This window comes from Limulus polyphemus, unplaced genomic scaffold (assembly GCF_000517525.1).
Source record: "Limulus polyphemus unplaced genomic scaffold, Limulus_polyphemus-2.1.2 Scaffold2254, whole genome shotgun sequence".
NCBI classification, from domain to species: Eukaryota; Metazoa; Arthropoda; class Merostomata; order Xiphosura; family Limulidae; genus Limulus; species Limulus polyphemus.
The window spans coordinates 145,856-160,848 of record NW_013667864.1 but is presented as its reverse complement, the minus strand read 5'-3'; the positions used below and the strand labels follow the sequence as shown (position 1 = coordinate 160,848).

Below are 14,993 nucleotides of genomic sequence, written 5' to 3'. Positions count from 1 at the left end.
CACAATTCCAATAACCTTTCTGGGTAGCAGCCTTTCTTGCTGTGGCATCTCCCCTATGTTGATGTTGCCAACATTGAGCTCTCTTGTGCCCAGGTTTATTACAGTGCCAGCAAAGTCCCTCAAACCTCTCTGAAAGCTGACCTTTTCTGGCATTGAATTCAGATGACTGTACCAACCTCGGTACCTCTGTGCTGGACTTAACGTAGGATTCAAATTCGAGAGCTCTGGCCATTGCATCCTGCATGGTAGAGGGGTGTGCTTGCTTCACTTGTATCTTAAATTGTGGATTGTCCAAGGCATCTACGAACTGATCCCTCAGCAACAACTTGAGGAGATTGGGTGGTGCAGTTGGGTAGGCCTTGTGTGCCATGCTTTCCAAGTCCTGTGCCAGCTCTTACAGGCTCTCCCCTTTAGCACGGACTCTTGTCCTGAACCTAGCCCTGTAGACTTCTGACTGATTTTGGGTTCCGTACCTGAGTTCTAGAGCTGACACCAGTGCTCTATAGTTGTGTCTGTCGTCTGCTGACAACTGTCCAAGTATTTCCAGTGGTTGTCCCTTCAAACTCGTTGCCAGACGTACAGCTTTCTGCTCCTTTGTCCACCCATTCATTTCTGCCAGTAGCTCAAATTGTGCTCTATATGCTTCCCACGGTGCTTTCCCATCGTATTCCTGTGGCTTCCTTCATACTGGATCACTCCTAGTACTGACATTCATATCTGGGATGGGACTTCTCACAGGACTGAAGATGTCTGCATTAGGGTTTAGCTCTGGAAAGGGCTTGCCATTGTCTGGGGCTGATTAAGTCGATGGTTAATGTATCCTCCTTGTGTAAATGACAATAAATCATCCTTTAATGTATCTAATTCGCTTTTAAATTTACTTGTGCTTTCCATTTGTACTTCTTGCCACTGTTGTTGATTTTCCTGTAGTTGCTGCTGACTTTCCTGCAACTGTTGGATACTTTCTTCCTGTTTCCTTTCTTGTTCTAGTTGCCACTGCTGTAATCTCTCTTCTTGTTTCTTTTGCTGTTCGAGCTGCCACTGTTGCAGGTTTTCTTGCCACTGCTGTTGTCTCTATTCTTGTTTCTTTTCTTGTTCTTCTTATTTCTTTTCTTTTTCCTCCAACAACTGCTGTAATCTTTCTTCTTGTTTATTTTGCTGTTCGAGCTGCCACTGTTGCAGGTTTTCTTGCAACTGCTGTTGTCTCTCTTCTTGTTTCTTTTCTTTTTCCTCCAACCACTGCTGTAATCTCTCTTCTTGTTTATTTTCTTGTTCTTCTTGTTTCTTTTCTTTTTCCTCCAACAACTGCTGTAAATTATCTTCTTGTTTCTTTTCTTGTTCTTGTATTGCTGCCATCAAATCTGCTAAGCTGTAGTTTGATTTTCCGCCTCTCGTTTCCATTTTTTTTAATCCCACTTTTGACACCAATTTGTTACGCCTCCAGTCGTTACTTAATTTTCCGTAAATTCGTTCCGACGAAACTTTAGCGACACAAGTCCTTTCTTAAATAAAACTGGTTTATTCTTTCCCAATACAACTTTACCGATATACTTAATTTCAACAGTCGCTCTATATCAAACGCTAGAACGTCTCACGTGCTCGACAATACTCAGTTCAATTACACAATACCTCTGACTGCAGTTCAATTACTCATTCACTTACACAGTGTTCCATCATGTTGTGACCATCTTATATATACCAGACTACCCCAATCTAGTAATCTCCCGACAATTCACGAAGGAACAGGATATTTCTAGAAAGACGTGGCGTGATACTAGTCACGTGACCTCGCTGACGCAACAATATAAACTATGTAACTACAAAACATCTATCCTAATTATTGGATGGATCTCAAGCTTCCTAACTAATAGAACCGCGAAAGTCAAGACTGATAACAACATGTCACCTTCATTCCACCTTAAAGCTGGTGTCTCTCAAGGCTCTGTATTAATCCCGTTACTCTACATATTATTTGTGAATAACATAAACTTCCCAGAGACTCCCGAAACAAAAGCTTCATAATACGCCGACGACATTGCTGTATGGAGCACGTCACGCTACCCCCTACTTGCAGCAAACAAAATACAAAACACTCTAAACCACATTGTCGCGTGGTGCAACACATTGCGCGTGCTGCTTAATCCACAGTAAACACAAGCCATAATCTTCTACCGCAGGCTTAAGCAAAACAACAACAACAACAACAAAAAAGAAGGTTAAACTAAAACTATACGACATACAAATCAAATTCACTAACCAAATAAAATTTCTTGATTTAACCTTCAATAGAAAGCTAACCTGGGACACATATTTCTCAGAAATAACAATCAAAGCACAACAACGAATATACTCTCTTTAAAAAATCAATGGCTTTGCCAAAGGCTGCAACGCAAAAACGATAATGACGATATACAACGCCTATATTAGACCCATTCTGGAATACGGATGCCCAGTAACATGCAACATGCTGCAACACATTTACAAAAAACTAGAATCTACCCAGCTAAAAGCAATACGATTAGCCTACCGTCTCCCCGGCTCATACTTACACAAAATAAATAAATTAGCGACATTACAAACACGCTTATTAACTCTAGCAAACAAATACTACGATAAGTCTAAAAACAGAAATAACCTGTTCACAAAACTCGCCAATATTGCAGAAACACCAGCCTCATGGACCAAATTCATCTCTCCACTAAACCACGTCATCTCAGAAAACAAACAAACACCTTGAGCGTTTTACCTTGTGCCTCCTCCCCCCCCCCCCTCTTTTCCAGGTTGCCGACCGGAACGAACAAGGGACCAAAATGTTAAAATCATTCAACTTGTGTTCGCGTTCTCTGTTCTAGTACTGTTTCAATGTTTAATATTTATGAAATATAAAGTTCTTGTCATTCATTGTTCCCAAAAATAACATAATATGTTCCATGTAAATAATTGCATGTAAAAATAGTCATCTATAATTGTCTTTTGTGATGCAATAAACTTTGGTTCTGGTCTTGTGTCCTCTCTGGGACGGGGTGCACTGGCCCTCAAGGCTGGGCCTAGGCTGTCTGGATCTGCTGCTCGTGTTTTAGTTGATCAATCGTCAGGCTTGAAGCTCCAATACACTTCAATATCAAGATAGCAACCACTCTTTCGATCTTCTTCACGGCTTTCCCTCACGCTTGAACCACGGAAAATCAACAGTTAAGAGAAACCATTGTTTTATCTGCTAAAGTTATCATAAGCCAGGGAAGAGAAATAACAGTAATTTCTGAACACCCCTAGGTTTTTCTACTAAACCTAAAATAACCACCAAGTTAGATAAATTATAACTATTATCACACTGAAGTCTTTTATGTACTGTACACATCTCTTTGGCATAAACTAAACCTGACACCAATAACTCTAGGTTATGACTGGCTAGTTCTCAAGGCTAACTCATACTGAACACCCGGTTTACGTGACGTCGACATCCGTGCCTATATATTTCATCACACTCATTAAACATAACTCTTTATTCTCCTCAAGAAGAATATTGAACTGTTCGAAAGCGCTCGAGTTTCGGGTCTCGTTCGTAAACCAATAGTACATTGAAAATATTCAAAAACAGTTCCTGGAAGCCCAGGTGACTTTCATATATATCACTCATTCAGTTACACCGCCTTTCCCAGTTTGCCCCCGAAGAAGAAAGGTCTACCTTTCGAAAGCGCTCGAGTTACGAGATTTTTATCGTTTTATATTACGAGTTTGCAATGTTTTAAAACAAAAACTTATAATAATTAAATTAATTTGATTCATCACATGGGCATCCTTGCTGTTATTGATATTTTCTGTCATAATCCCTATAATATTTGACGAGGATCATCCAGCTTAACAGATCAAGGTTGGTCTTACTAAGCTAATAATGCAAAAAACTCTCATAATGAAAATACATGTAATAAATACATGAAAAGCAAAACATTATTTATCCCCCCGGTGGAACAGAAGTTATTCTACCGTCTTACAACGCTAAAATCCGAGGTTCGACACATAACATAGCCAAATGTGGCTTTGCTCTAAAAACAAACTCACAAACATATATATATATATATATATATATGCTAATCATTTTGATGAATATTGTTAATAAAACTAATGCTAAAGAAATTATGGAATGTAACTTTGTTACAGTTTAATATCAATGTTCTTTAGTAATGTCGTTATGTCTTTCACAAACGATCATAAATAATACCGTTATCGTTATACATATATAAGTGTCTAATACTTTGTCTCTACAGGATATTACTCATAATTGTCGATATAGGGGTTTTAATATAAAACTTTTCACGTAAACTTTCAACAATCATGTTCAGTTGTGATCAAGAACAATTATTAATCATTAATAAAAGGGCCGAGCGTGGCCCAGTGATTAGCCTGCCGAACTAAGGATTGGTGGATCCAAATTTCTTGTCCCATTACCGCATAAACAAACCTAGATTCGCATTATGAGGATGAAAGTCAAATCCCACTATCCGGTCAGACAAGAGTTGACTGTGAATGCTGTTCCCTAGCTGTTTTCCCTCTAGTGTACAAGCTGAAAGATTAGGAACTGGTAATGCATATTGCAACTGAGTAGTTTAGTGCAACTATCCTTTAACAAATAGTGTAATATTCGTTCAGCGTTTAACGTTACAATAACTCAAAAGTTAGGAAAAATTGGTGGTTACTTTTCTATCTTGAGTTTGCATTAAAGTAATCTAGCCACCGTTCTGTATGAGACTTTACAAGTCTTACTTTGAGTATAAAGATTCGATGACGAGGAACCCACTTTGGGACTAATAATGGTTGGAGACGGCTTGAACGGGTAATGAAAAAAACTTTAATATAAGTTTCACATAACGGCAAATGAACAACGTTTCGACAAGGTTTTGTCATCATCAGGTACAAGTGAATATAAAGATATTTATACTAAAGCATTTTGTAAAACTTAATCTGATTATACAAATAAACAGGTCTTGCAAAACATCGATTTGAAGATTAACTTGTTACTGAACGTTTAACTGCTAAAGTGAAAAATATATAAATTAATATTTTTTTTATATAATCATGATATGTTGTATTCTATATTAAAAAAATAATTGCTTTCATCTATTTGCCGCAATTATATATATTTAAAACAACCAAATCAGAACAAGAAACAACATTGAATTTTTTAAACAAATTTTGATTTCTAGTTTAACTTAGTTTTACATTTTATATAAGAATGTTTTTACTGTAATGAAACATAGATTACTAATACGTTTCCGATTGATGAAGTGTTATGTGAAGTTTCCATGTTAACGTTTCTATTGGAATAGTGGAGTATGAAAGAAGGAAGGATAACAAAACTCCCTATAGATCAGCCCATCTTCTTAAGTTACAAACCAGGCTTACCAAGTTACAGTTTTAAACAAACAAGTCACCATTAATATGTTTACTTTAACGTTTGATAATGACACCTTTGTTGATAGCTTTGTGCTGGTCTCTTGCTTATCAAAAGAGAGTTTTAAACAAACAAGTCACCATTAATATGTTTACTTTTTACGTCTGATAATGACACCTTTGTTCTTAGTTTTATGCTTGTTTTACCTATCAAGTGAAAGTTTGGAACAAACAAGTCACCATTAATATGTTTACTTTAACGTTTGATAATGACACCTTTGTTGATAGTTTTGTGCTGGTCTCTTACCTATCAAGTGAGAGTTTTAAACAAACAAGTCACCATTAATATGTTTATTTTTACGTCTAATAATGACACCTTTGTTGTTAGTTTTATGCTGGTCCCTTGCTTATCAAAAGAGAGTTTTAAACAAACAAGTCACCATTAATATGTTTACTTTTACGTCTGATAATGACAAATATTTCGTTAATTTTATGCTGGTCTCTCGAGTTTGATTTTATGATTACTGTGTTTTAAGTGTTTAGTATGGTGTTGATCTTAACGGCTGTTACTACGTTCAACTAGGATAACAATGTGTTAAGCCTTTGTGATTTAATCCTGTTTTCAACGACAAGTAAATATTAAAGCTTATTTCCATGTCTCATCATGAAAACAATGCTAGTCACAGAAAAATAATTCTGAATCTTTACATTTATTTCTGATTTTACTGAAGAAATTGTGTTAAATGTATAGTTTTATGCTGATCTGGTGCTTTTGCTTTTTGAGTTTACTGGTAATAACATGTTAATAACAATAATGTGAAAATTAGTTAGTTTCGTGCTGAACTTACGAAAATTATTTCACACATAATTGAGCTTATGCTATTTAAACAACTGGTAAACTTCAATTTTGTTATTATCTATATTTATATGTAACAGCATATGATAAGTGTTACGCCTGCTTTCACTGACAAGTACATTTTACCAATTGATATTGTGTCTTTTTACTGAAAAGTACGTACTTCGTTTCATATCTGTTTTAACTAAAATGTAACTGTTGAAACTTCGGCTTGTGTATATTTTCACTAAAAGGTAACATTTAACACTTCACTTTATAATTGTTTACTGAAAAGTAACTGGTACCATCTGTTCTTTACGATTTCAGTGGCAAGTAACTGCTGATACTTTGGCTTGTGTATATTTTCACTAAAAGGTAACATTTAACACGTCATCTTGTAAGTTGTTTCACTGAAAAGTAACTGGTACCATCTGTTCTTTACGATTTCAGTGACAAGTAACTGCTGATACTTTGGCTTGTGTATATTTTCACTAAAAGGTAACATTTAACACGTCATCTTGTAACTTGTTTCACTGAAAAGTAATTGGTACCATCTGTTCTTTACGATTTCAGTGACAAGTAACTGTTGATACTTGTTTTTGGGCCTACTTTCAGTGCCAAGTAACTGTTAACACACGATCTTGTGTCTGATTTCACTGACAAGTAATTATTAATGATTTGTACCGAGTCTGCTAAAAATTACATGTAACTCTTGACACTTGTGTATGATTTTACTCTCAGGTAACTGTTAATAGTTGTTCTTGGTGTGAGTCCATTAGAAATAAGTGTTAATACACAGTCTACGTGTATGATTTTACACCCAGGTAACTGTTAATAGTTGTTCTTGGTGTGAGTCCATTAGAAATAAGTGTTAATACACAGTCTACGTGTATGATTTTACACCCAGGTAACTGTTAATAGTTGTTCTTGGTGTGAGTCCATTAGAAATAAGTGTTAATACACAGTCTACGTGTATGATTTTACTCTCAGGTAACTGTTAATAGTTGTTCTTGGTGTGAGTCCATTAGAAATAAGTGTTAATACACAGTTTTTGTCTGATTTTACTGACAGGTAAGTGTTAATAGTTGTTCTTGGTGTGAGTCCATTAGAAATAAGTGTTAATACACAGTCTACGTGCCTGATTTTACTGACAAGTAGTGTTAATAGTAGTTCTTGGTGTGAGTACATTGAGAAATAAGTTTTAATACACAGTCTACGTGTCTGATTTTACTGACAGGTAAGTGTTAATTACACAGTCTTTGGTGAGAAATTGATGAAATATGATTGAGGATACAGCTAAATATATTGTTTGAAGCGAGAATACTCAACTACTGATTTAGTGCATTCTATTCACTATAGGGTTCAGTTTATTGTCTATTGTTTTATGTCTTTATGTTCTTCTTGTCAGTTTGTTTATATGCAAAATTACCTTATCAATTTATAGTTACTTTTTAGTTCTGACCTATACTATTAGATTACTCTCGACCATAAGTTATTGATAAGTAACTGTTAATACTGGTTATTTGATTGATTAATATCTAATAACACCTTTTCCAGTGTGTTTTTTTGTTGATAAGTAACTATTAATGCTACTTTTTGCAATTATCAAATACTAACGGGTAAATATTTAGTATTAAAGGTTTGATTTCGATTACAATAAACTATTAATATCAATAATATTTGTATCAAGATTTGTTGGGTACGAGGTATTTAGACAGTGTAAAAAAAACAAGCAACACCAAAAGAAAAAAGACGTGTTTTTGTGCACTATTTACATGGATATTGATAGAATGTGGTTATATTGGATGGTAGCACAATCATGATGTAACTAAGAAAACTCATAATCCCCAAAGTGTAAGGCTAGGCGTACATGTTACTGATAATAAAATGGATTCATACATAACATACGACTGAAAATTGTTTAACATAGTTTCGTTACTATTGCTGTCATGAGAGTTGTCTAAAAATACCAGCATCAAATGAAGGAAAAGAGAACACAAATCAAGTTCCGTTGAAACGTTGAGATTATTAGTCATTAAAACCGAAAGTTCGCGCTTTTTTTTTAATGCACCCAGCTTCGAGAGTTGCAGTTGTGGGTAGTTTTCACCAATTTCTTGTATGCTGGTATTTGTGTAATGATTGCTACTTGATGTGTATGTAAACTATCCGTCAAATGTCATGTTAACCTGAGTTATTTTTAATCCTATTAAAATAAATAGTCTCTCTTTGAGAATTTCCGATCTCTTTAGTTCACCCACACATTATCCTTGATAGACTTCTACCATTGGCACATATCGCTACATGTCTTCAGCTCTATACGGATGTAAGATTTTCAAGTGTCTTCTATGTTTCTTTGGCACTGTCTAAAATATATTTTAACTTATAAATCATGTAAATATTTAAAGTTTCTGATGGCCACCTAGTGGGCTTCAGTTGCTTTAACATATGCACCTCAGAAGTCTTCTCAAGTATGATTTATTAACATATAAATGCACATGTATAAACGTATGAAAATTTTGGTAAATTGAATTTTTAGTTGTTTTTATGACTAACTTGTGCATCATAAAAGTCTTAACTTAATTTAGGGTGATAACTTTCATCCAACAAAATAATGTGTTCGTAATGTTTTGTCTTATTGTGCGAATTTTCGGAAAATAATAATGAAAAATACCGTGATTAGAAAACATTCTCTCACACGGCAAGCTCTGTAACACAAGCATGATGTTTCTTAAAAACTGATATTTTGCCATTCAGAAAGATTTAATTGGAATTTTCTTTGTTTTACACTAGTTACATTTTCCAGTAACAATACGCAGTTCTACGGTTTAGTTGACTTGGTCTAACACACGTTTTAATAACTAACAAGCTACAACTGAGTTTTTAGTATACAGCTCTTGTTTTCACGCGAATGAAAAACCTGTATCCTTAATTACAGATACAATAATAGCGATTCTTTCTGCTAAGTTTTCTTTCACTATTTTACAAGACCGGCAATGAAGGTAAGATAAAAGAGCAAAGTAGAAAACAAAAAGTGACAACATAAAGATAAGAGTGATAAAACAAAGAATTAGTAGTAGAATTAACAGAGGACAGAAGAAAACACAAGAAAGGAATACGGACTAGAAAGAAGGTCAGAAAGATATACTAATAGTTAAGAAGAGAGAAAAGAAAAAGTAAAGTTATAATAAGAAGGGGGTTAAAGGTCGAAGTGCACAAATATTAGGAAAACAGTAAGCGATAAGAAGGAAATTGGAAAAAGAATATAGGAAGTCGAAGGAATTTGAGTGGCATGAAAGAGATAAAAGGAAATGCATGCAGGAAGAAAGTAGTGACGAATATAATAGCATAAAAATGATGAGGAAGGAAGGGAAGAACGAAGAAGTGGTATAACATGAAGAAACAGTGGCAACTGAAGAACAGGTGAAGAATAAGCAAAGAATGCGATAGATAATGAAAAGTTTAAAAAAGTAAAATACAGGTAAAAATAAAAGAAATAATAGAAGAAATGAGAGAAACAGGAAGTAAAAATGAAGAAATGTAAAAATAATAAAGGAGAAAGAGAAAAGAATGATGAAGCAAAAAGATGAAAGAGGGGCGACAACTGACGTATGAAGAGGGAATAATTAAAGAAATAATGAAGTAGATATAAGAAAAGTATAAGAAATGGGACAGGCTAAATGAATGAGATGGACAAATAATGACGGGTAAAACAGGGAGAGAATGACGAAGGTAAATAGAAAGGTGGGAAAGAATGAAAACGGAGATTAGTAGACAGAATAATTTAGCAATGTTGTGTAAATTAAAAAAAGATAAACAGAAAAAAGTTTGAAAGGATAGACTGACAAGTTAAGCTAGAGAGATAACAGAATATGAAAAATTGTGTTAAAGAAAGTAAATAAAACTAAAAGATGAAACAGAAAAGAAAAATTTCAATAATATTTAGAATAAAAAAAAAACAATTGGCAGTAAACGCGTTCTTTTAAGAACACCAATAGTAAGATACAAAAAGGACGGTCTATTGTTTACAACAACAAAGACATTTCAGTAACGGATCTTAACTTTCAATAACACTGATGAGCATAATCAGCAAAAGACGGAGCCCACCTGCCGGCATTTATCAAGTAGGCTCCGTAGTCTACTCTCAAATAAGCTCGCTTTGCTGTGTAGCATAAGTTTTGTGGCAGACATCCATCAATCTTTCCCCCTTTACACGTATACTTCTGCCGACGTATTCCACTGAAGCCCCTAGAAACTAAAGCTTTGGCTTTCTTTATAGACGATTTGCAGAAAACTTACTGTATGGAGTTAGAACACCAAAAACAAAAACAAAACAACTACAAACACCATGTTCAGTAAAGTGTAAAGCACTCAAATAAAGACAGTGAATTAAGACTAAGCTATCAGAGTCAGGAATTATTCTAGTCAGTATACTAGTATACATTTCTTTATCTTATGAAGTAGGTAAGATCTTTTAACTTTACAGTGATGTCTAATCTGATATTAAACTATCCAAACAGATATATATATATATAGTATACTTAAAAACCTGTCGTGTTTCTATATCATCCTTCACTTTACGTTAGAGGCTGGGTGCCAATCATATTGAATATTTAAAATCACAGCGCAACAGCAGTATTTAGAGGGATCGCTCAATACTCTTGATGTCAATAAGAATGTGAACAAATTATATCATGTAAATTAATAATGGTCTTCAAAAGGGCAGTATGTAAGTAATAGTAATCCACCGCCCTGAAGGAAAGACATTCAAAGATTTTTCATGTTTCAAAAACAGTTCTGCGAATATATATATATAGATATACTAGCGGACCCTAGAGTCTAAGGCCCACATTTACAGGGTCTCTATAATGCAAATTTAATTTCTTCAACCAAGTTAGGTCTATTTATTTACGTGCTATAATGTAAATGAATGCCATATTTGGGGTCTGTTTTCAGGGAACACCCGTAAAAGTGTTTTCGCTAAATAACCTGGTTCCCTAAGGGGTTGTATGAAAAATTTTACCTTTGTGCAAACTTCCTAGCAATTTAGGAGAAGGAGTTTTCGGTAAATTTCCAAGTTCTCCAAGGGGTGGGGTGAAAATTTTTACCTTTGTACAAACCCTGGGACCACGACGGATCGTTTAATACCAATTAAAAGTCGGTGCAACCAGGGGTTTAGGAACACACAAAACTGAAAATATATATAAAACGGATATCTTATCTTCCACGTTGTTTTATATTTGTTAAAAAAACAAGCTTTCTGACACAACTTTAACAACAGTTTTTAAGTGTTTAAATCTAGGGAAAAAAGCTTACAGCAGAAACCGGTACAAAATAGTTTTTGTAGCCTAAATAAAATGAACGCTTAGCTATACGTTATTCTGCAGATTTGTAGCAATCGTTAACAATGTCTGACAAATGGTGCTGCTTAAAATATAATGCTTATAAGATACAATTATGACGCGCTTTATAGTTGGTACATTAACGTCATCTCCACAGTATCGTGATCAGACAATGCACACTACACAAAACAAGTAAAGATTAATCGTAACTTGTGATAACGTAGATACGACAAAGTGAAAACAATATATGATAAACGTTTACATGGTAGAATTAGTGTAACAGTATACAAATATATATCACAAGTAATAAAAAAAATAGAAAAAATAAGGATGATGTAGGGACGGCAATGCCAAAAAGTACAGAGACAATGTAGGGATGAATACATAAAACCATACAAAAATCTATACACAAGTAGCCAGTGAGTCAGTGTTACAAGTTTATGGGAATTAGCCATTATAAGACTTCATAGCATTATTATTCAGTTTAAATGCTTTTATTCAAATATGAATTGATGCAAATGAAAGGAATTCAACATTTAGTTGTAGATATAAGTAGAAAGTAGCAGCATACAACCATATATGACAAACAATTTACATAATACTGCTGAAAGTAACAGAATACAACCACATATGACAAACAATTTACATAACACGGCTGAAAGTAATAGTATACAAACATATATCACAAACAATTTACATAAAAGAGATAAAAGTAACAGTATACAACCATATATCACAAACAATTTACATAAAAGAGATAAAGGTAACAGTATACAACTATATATCACAAACAATTTACATAAAAGAGATAAAAGTAACAGTATACAACCATATATCACAAACAATTTACATAAAAAAGATAAAGGTAACAGTATACAACCATATATCACAAACAATTTACATAAAAGAGACAAAAGTAACAGTATACAACCACATGTCACATATTAGTGCTGAAAGTAATAGTAAACAACCATATAGCACAAAAAGTTTACATAATAGTGTTGAAAGTAACTGTATACAACCAAATAGTACAACCAATTTACATAAAAGTGCTGAAAGTAAGAGTATACAGCTATCTAGCACAAACAGTTTATACAGTAGTGCTAAAAATAACAGTATACAACAATATATCATAAACAGTTTACATAATAATACTAAAAGTAAGAGTATACAACCATATACCACAAACAGTTGATATATACTTACTATAGTAATATTAGAAATAAGAGTATAAAACATACAGTACAGATAGTTTACATAATAGTGCTGAAAGTGACAGCATACAACAATATATCACAAACAGTTTACCCGCGAATAGCTGATGTTTATGATTCTCCGCCTATCCCAATAACATATTTATAATAAAACCAAGCATTTGAGCAGCATATTAAAGAACTTTACTGGAACTAACCACAGCATTTTATCACAACCGTACAATAAGTGCCAGTATTTTAAGTACATTAACTGAATATAGAACTTGACAATGCATAACAACTGAACATATTGTCGAAATAAAATATCTATAACAAGAATAACATAGTATCTCTTATGAAAACCTTAAAATGTATTATAATTGAACTCATATTTGTAATACTTTTTAGAGCTGACTACTTCAATAACATGTTTACGGAAACTTAGAAGTAAACTTATTCTTCTGTTACTTCTGTAAGTAAAAATCGAATACGAGTAACTTCACAAGTAAACCATCCCTGAAGAGTTCCTCTTCCCAAATTGAATAACATACCTATATTAGTAATGGAAGCAAGTGGATACGACTTTATAATAAGTACAACTGAATATAATCATATAAAACATGCGACTTACCAATAGTAGTGATTACAATGATTGAATACAACAAGGCACCAGAAAATGACCATTGAAGAGAAGAGTCATCTTTACCGTCGTAACCCTCTTTTCTGACCGCTTGGACAATGGTTACTTCAAAGTTTCTAAGGGTTGCTGCTGCCAGTTGTGTCCAGTTCGCCTGGTGCAACACGCTGCTTTTGGCAGTAATGTCCCATAAGGCTTCGACAATCGCTGTCCGTTCGTTCTGCATTTCTTCACGTTTGGCACGTTCGTTATAGGCTTCCAGAGCTTCAAAGGTAAATGCCCCCACGATGGTATAGCCCACAACAAGCCCGCACAGGCCTATATGGGAAAAAAGAAAGGTGGTGCCTGCACGACAATAATAGCGACACTTAGCGCAGCGTGACCTCTCTTCCCGCATCCTCACTCTCGGCTGTTTGACGTTAGATACTTCTGCATCTAAAATGTTTGGCACTAAAGACGCAGTGGGTGTCGTAAAGTTCTGAGCTAAGCCTTATATAAATACATATAAACTTCTAGTAATGTAGTTGTCAGGTGTAGATAGCATAATCATATGTTGTCGGCTTATTAATTGTACTATAAACCTTCTCAGGACTGGCAGTAGCAGAAAAGATAGAAATATAAACTCCAATCTCCTGGCTTCAGTTTCTAATGGATAAATCAAGTGGTAAAACTACGGATCGTGATTAAAGGTGTCTCCTAGCTTGGCTTAATTTAATTAAACTACTTGAGGACGTCGGAAAAACTCAATGAGCATGCTGTAACAAACCAAGCTCCCCACGAGCGCCTGCGCCAACCTCACCCTTACTTTAAGTATAAATAAAGAGAAGTATGAGGTCTAATCTTACTAGAATGTATAAGCATGCGAACGTCATCACGTGCTACTCTCATAATGAAGTTATGAATAGCGCACGTTACGTGGTTTAATTAGGATTAAGGCCGTGAAAGATTTTTCGCGGTATAATACAGCAAGAATGGTCGTCGAAGTCACGACAGTACCTTCCTTCCGGTTGTTATAGAATTTATTCGATTTTGTTGATGTTACTCGTAACAAACTTCCGCTATCGCATGATGCTGCCGTCACGTCAGTAAACGCTACTTGTGATTTACGGGGTAGAAAATAAAATCTATTGATGATGGCGTCTATATGTGTGCATAAAAAGTATGACCTGGAAAAGTGTATTTTAATGATCACAAATATCAGGTATGAATGTTATTAAGTCACTCTTAGGGTGTAATTACTAATATATATATTCATATAAATATAATAGTACTGTCTGTTGTCTGTCCATGGAACTACGCAGGGTGTGGATGGATCTTCACCAAAATTGGTATGGAGGTTCATTAGGTCCACTTGGGGGTACAAATTCTCAGTTTTACATTTTGTATGTTGCGGCTTTTATAGGCTTTTTTTACCACTACTTCGCCCCCTGTAGATGGATCGTCACCAAATTTGGTATTGATGTTTATTGGGTCCATGGGGAGATACTTAAAAATCTTCAGTTTTGCATTTTGCGGTTTTTATGGGCGTTTTTTACAATTACTTATAAGGGAAGCAATTTTTCATGTCCTAAGATAACCTTTCATTAATCGCAAATTTACAT

The 14,993-nt window shown here is 34.5% G+C and overlaps 1 protein-coding gene across 1 annotated transcript in view; it reads right to left on the bottom strand.

Annotated features, from left to right (window-relative positions):
* The window catches only part of LOC106466422, a 22,192-nt gene extending 8,331 nt beyond the window's left edge, over positions 1-13,861 (bottom strand). Inside the window, exon 1 of the mRNA XM_022394425.1 lies at positions 13,387-13,861. Within this exon, the coding sequence (XP_022250133.1) occupies positions 13,387-13,789 (403 nt within the window). The 5' untranslated portion in view covers positions 13,790-13,861. The remainder of the gene's footprint in view (positions 1-13,386) is intronic.
* Between the last annotated feature and the right edge of the window lie 1,132 nt (positions 13,862-14,993).